The 4,316-nt window shown below is 39.9% G+C and overlaps 1 protein-coding gene across 1 annotated transcript in view; it reads right to left on the bottom strand.

Moving 5' to 3' along the window:
* Positions 1–1,598: 1,598 nt before the first annotated feature.
* The window catches only part of LOC101864101 (branched-chain-amino-acid aminotransferase, cytosolic), a gene marked incomplete in the record, with an annotated part of 54,959 nt that continues 52,241 nt past the window's right edge, over positions 1,599–4,316 (bottom strand). Inside the window, 2 exon segments of the mRNA XM_035972796.1 lie at positions 1,599–2,307; positions 3,849–3,995. Of these exon segments, the coding sequence (XP_035828689.1) occupies positions 2,227–2,307; positions 3,849–3,995 (228 nt within the window).

The following is a 4,316-nucleotide window of genomic DNA, read 5'->3' as shown; positions in this document are numbered from 1 at the left end:
ATAAAGTTGTACTGTGTAACTAGTGACCTGAACACATACCCACTGAAGAGAATTGGAAGCACAGACACCATAATAGGGCCATAAATTTATTTCTTCTCCTGCAGCACTTGACTCTAAGGTTATAAATATTATAAAACTGAGAGACATTTGGCAAAATTATGAATGGCACTCTAGCGACGGAATTTCGCATAGAATTTACAAAAGTGAAGCGACCGCAGAGACAGCACATCCAAAAGACTCTCTTGGCTGACTCCACTCAGAGAGTAATTTAGAAGGAAAGCTCTTGCTCTGCCCGAAGGCAAAACAGTTGTCGTTCCATCCCTTCTTTACGACTTTTGTTAAGCTGTCTTTAGGTCTGGCTAGGCTCATTCCTCTTGTGTGAAATGAAAAATATTGAAGAACAAAAAAAAAGCCAAAATTTGATGATTCAGTAATAATAATAACAATAATAATAATAATAATAATAATAATAATAATAATAATAATAAAGATAATGATAATGATAATAACTGCACTAATATAGCACATGTCAATGCTCCACAGCATACAGTGAGTGCTTTACAACTATTATTATCCAGTCAAACCCTGGAGCACTCAGAAACATTCTGGGGTTTCCACAGGTGAGCTAATTACAACATTCAAACAATAAAGACTACAGGATAGGTTGAGCCAACTGTTCTCCAAAGTTGACCGCATCTTGGTCAGCAATTGACAAGAAAAACATTTTTCAACAGACAAAGGTGAAATAAATTTTGATAACGGTTAAGATGAGACACAGAAAGAGGTCGAGATCATGGATCCTTTCACCGGTTCCTCACACTCAAGATGGTCGCTCAACAATTGTCTCCGTTACCTCCGAGAAGAGGCCACTGCACAGGTCAAAAGGTCACAGGTCTCAGGTCAATCAGGAAACTTTAACGGCAGTAAACAGGGCATCAGCCAAAAGCTCTAACTCTGTACCTTGACATACAGCTTCCGACAGTTTGATCTGACAGTCATGCGGGCAAACAATCCAATCAAAAGTCATGTTATGGCAATCTCTGTTCGCTATATCTTCATTTCAAGGCTATTCTATGAAGGCAAAGACTATTTTTTTGGCATTATTGGACTTTGATAGTAAGAAAAACATCTAGTTTTCAAACCACATTGACCAGTCAGCCCTTACAAAAAAACATCTGAGATTCATTCTTAAGGTAGAGAAGAATTATAAATATGATGAAGTCATAAACAAAATATGTGACATCATGGTGAAATCAGGCAATCGCCAAAATAATGAAAATGAAGAAACCAACATTTTTCTGCCCATTGAACAATCTTTAATGATTTTTTAAATGGGCTCAACACTTTCTCTATTTATTTAAAAACTAATTTCTGTGTGGATTCTACTAAAAAATGTTAATCAAAGACATAAAAAATGTAAATTTGCACTTTCAAAGGACACTTGAGCTTGTAAGTCACCAAACTTTAGTGGACATTTTCTCTCCAATTTTATCTCTGACACCAGGCAACCCCCACCTCCTAAATTCGTAAATATCTCGACTTCTATTCAAGATAGTTGAGTATTTTTAAAAATCAAAAGCAAGACAAATGAACGAGCATTTTAAGATGATACCAATAACACCATATGCCCAAAAAATTGACGAGCGCCTGATTTCAGTGTGTCATGACACAAAATATCAACAATATGGTGAAAAATAAATGGGCGCAGTTGTGTAGATTTTATGCCCCTTGCAACACCAAAAGGCAAGCACAAAGGTGTTTTTAAGAGCCCCCAAACAGGCATGAAAAGCTCTCCCAGCAATAAATTTCCTCCATCTTACCTTTACCCAGAGAGGTGACAGGGCAGCTTTTAGTTTATGATTAAACAGGGGTTTATTAAAGCTTTCACTCTTCTCAAAGAGCCACCAATGGCTGTGTGAATAAAACTGAGTCTATATTCCGTTCACTTGCGATGGAGATAATGAATTAAAAGCCAGTGCAGGACCAAAAAGTAAACATAACACAAACAGTGATCAGGTTGCACTCCACAAGTGCCGAATGCACGACATGAAAAAAACCCGTCACCCAAGTCACTTGATCAGTCAAAGGGTACTTGTAGAAACACAAAGTTGTCACTGGCTGTCGTCCATTTCAGCCACATGACCTGCCAGCTCGCCATTCACAGTGTTAGCAGCTTCCTTGCTTTCTTTTCCAGTGCTTCCCTTGGCGATCACATCACTCAGGTTTTCACTGGGCACTAAACTTGCGCACCGCCTCGGAAACATCCTCTTCAATTGGCTCCATCCATTCGTGAGGCTTGCGGTAGAACTGAAAGGTACAAATCAATGGTGTTATGCTCCAACCATCTAACCATTAAAAAAAAAAAGTTGTGTGTGTGTATGTGTAAGTGAGAGCCTGCACATGTGTGTACGAGTCTTTGAGTGTGCATGTATGTGGGACATGGTGACAAAATGAGTTATTTCTCGCAATCCATAAATCGATAAATTGTCCAAAAATCGACTTTAGGGTCAAATTTGTAGATTTTCTATTGATACAATGTTCTTAAACTATAACATTCCTTTTATTATTTCATTCTTTCAAATTGTAAAAACTTCACCTATAAGTGTGATGTATCTATTTCCATCAGGCTTGAAGCCGAGAAGTCACTCATTTTGTCAGCACGCTTCACATATGCGTGTGGTATCCAAAGAGAATTTCTGGGGTGTGCCCACTCTCAGTGGCCACCATAACCACAACACAATACTATTGCAGAGAAGTTCACACTATGAACATTTAGCATATTTCTATGATGTATTCATTCACATTGGACATCAAAGTACTAGAGTACAAGGTAAGGGTGGGGTGGGGTTGGGGGAGGAGAGAAAACAAAACAGAAAAAAAAAATGCAATCAACAAACATGCCTGGTTTTTATCCCCCAAAAAATTGTGATAAAGAAAAAGTGGTTAAAAATATGAGCAAAGCGTGAGACACAGCCTGTTCAAATTTACAACCAGAAAGGACTTACAGCAGTCTACCAGAATGTGAAAGACCGTACAATGAAAACCGCGCCCAAAATTCCCACCTAAGCAGTGCTTTCTGTCAGGTTCCATTTGTCCAACCCCTACACAACACCAGCACCCCCACCCCATCCCGACACTCCTCAAATACAGTTTAACCTGCTCTAAGTCTAACCTGCTCTAAGTCTAACCTGCTCTAAAGTAATCACTTGTACAAGCAAACACTTCCAATTTTCCACATATGGCATTTTTTAACATCATAATAACACTGTCCAAGACAGTGAAATACCAAACAAATGTGCCAGGACCTGGTCAATAAAAGTTTATCTTATTTTTATCTCATCTTTATCTTATCTTATATTAGTTAAGTTTAGCTTATCGGTGGCGTCGGTGGCCTAGTGGTTAGGCTCTCGGACTCGGAACTGTAAGGTCGTGGGTTAGAATACCGTCAGGGGCCCGGCGTTGTGTCCTTGGGCAAGGCATTTTACACGAATTTTCCTCACTTCACCCAGGTGGGAATGGGTACCCGGCTATAGACAGCAAAAGATCTTGTCAGTCTGTTAGTGTTTGAGCGCTTAATCAGCTGCTTGCTCAGTATGCTTCCCGGGAAGCTGAGAATGTTTCGGAGTGTTCTATGGTCTGCAGGGGTCATAATATAGTGTAAAGCGCATAGAGCTTGCTGTTGAGCGGGGTTATGCGCTACACAAATGCTATTTATTATTATTATTATTATTATTATCCACCAATCTAAGACACCCACTTTTCTCCTCAACAAAGTATGGTCATTTTGGACAACTTCGACATTCGCCATCAACTACGAGATAAAAACCTTCGTCTATCTCACAACTCACGTGGATATCGTTGATCTCCTTGTAGAAGCGCTGAGTCAGGTGTTCAGGGTCGTCCATGGTTCTGAGGTGCAGCTCTTCACCTTGGTACAGGATTCTGTTCACCGGGCACACGATACAGGCCGTGCCAGCCCCAAACACTTCCTTCACCTGAGAGTATGGGTGCAGGATTTTAGTTTTAGTAAGTAGTGTTTTACGACACTTGCAACACAATAAGGTCATATAAGTGCCGAAGATTAAAGGGGTTAAAAGAGAGTAACAAACATAAAAAAGAAGGAGGGAAGAAAAAAACTATAGATGTTTGATGGAAAGAAGAAGCAAACCACACCAGAGCACCTGCCAACCGGATGCAGGTTTGAAAAAGACATAAGGAGACAGCAGAGAGGGGAGGGAAAAGGAGAGGGAGAGAGAGAGTGGAAGAAAGAGAGAGAGAAAGAGAGAAATAGAGAGAGAGAGAGAAAGAGAGAGAGA

Source organism: Aplysia californica, unplaced genomic scaffold (assembly GCF_000002075.1).
Source record: "Aplysia californica isolate F4 #8 unplaced genomic scaffold, AplCal3.0 scaffold00850, whole genome shotgun sequence".
In the NCBI taxonomy this organism is placed as follows: domain Eukaryota; kingdom Metazoa; phylum Mollusca; class Gastropoda; order Aplysiida; family Aplysiidae; genus Aplysia; species Aplysia californica.
This window is presented reverse-complemented; position numbering and strand designations above follow the sequence as displayed.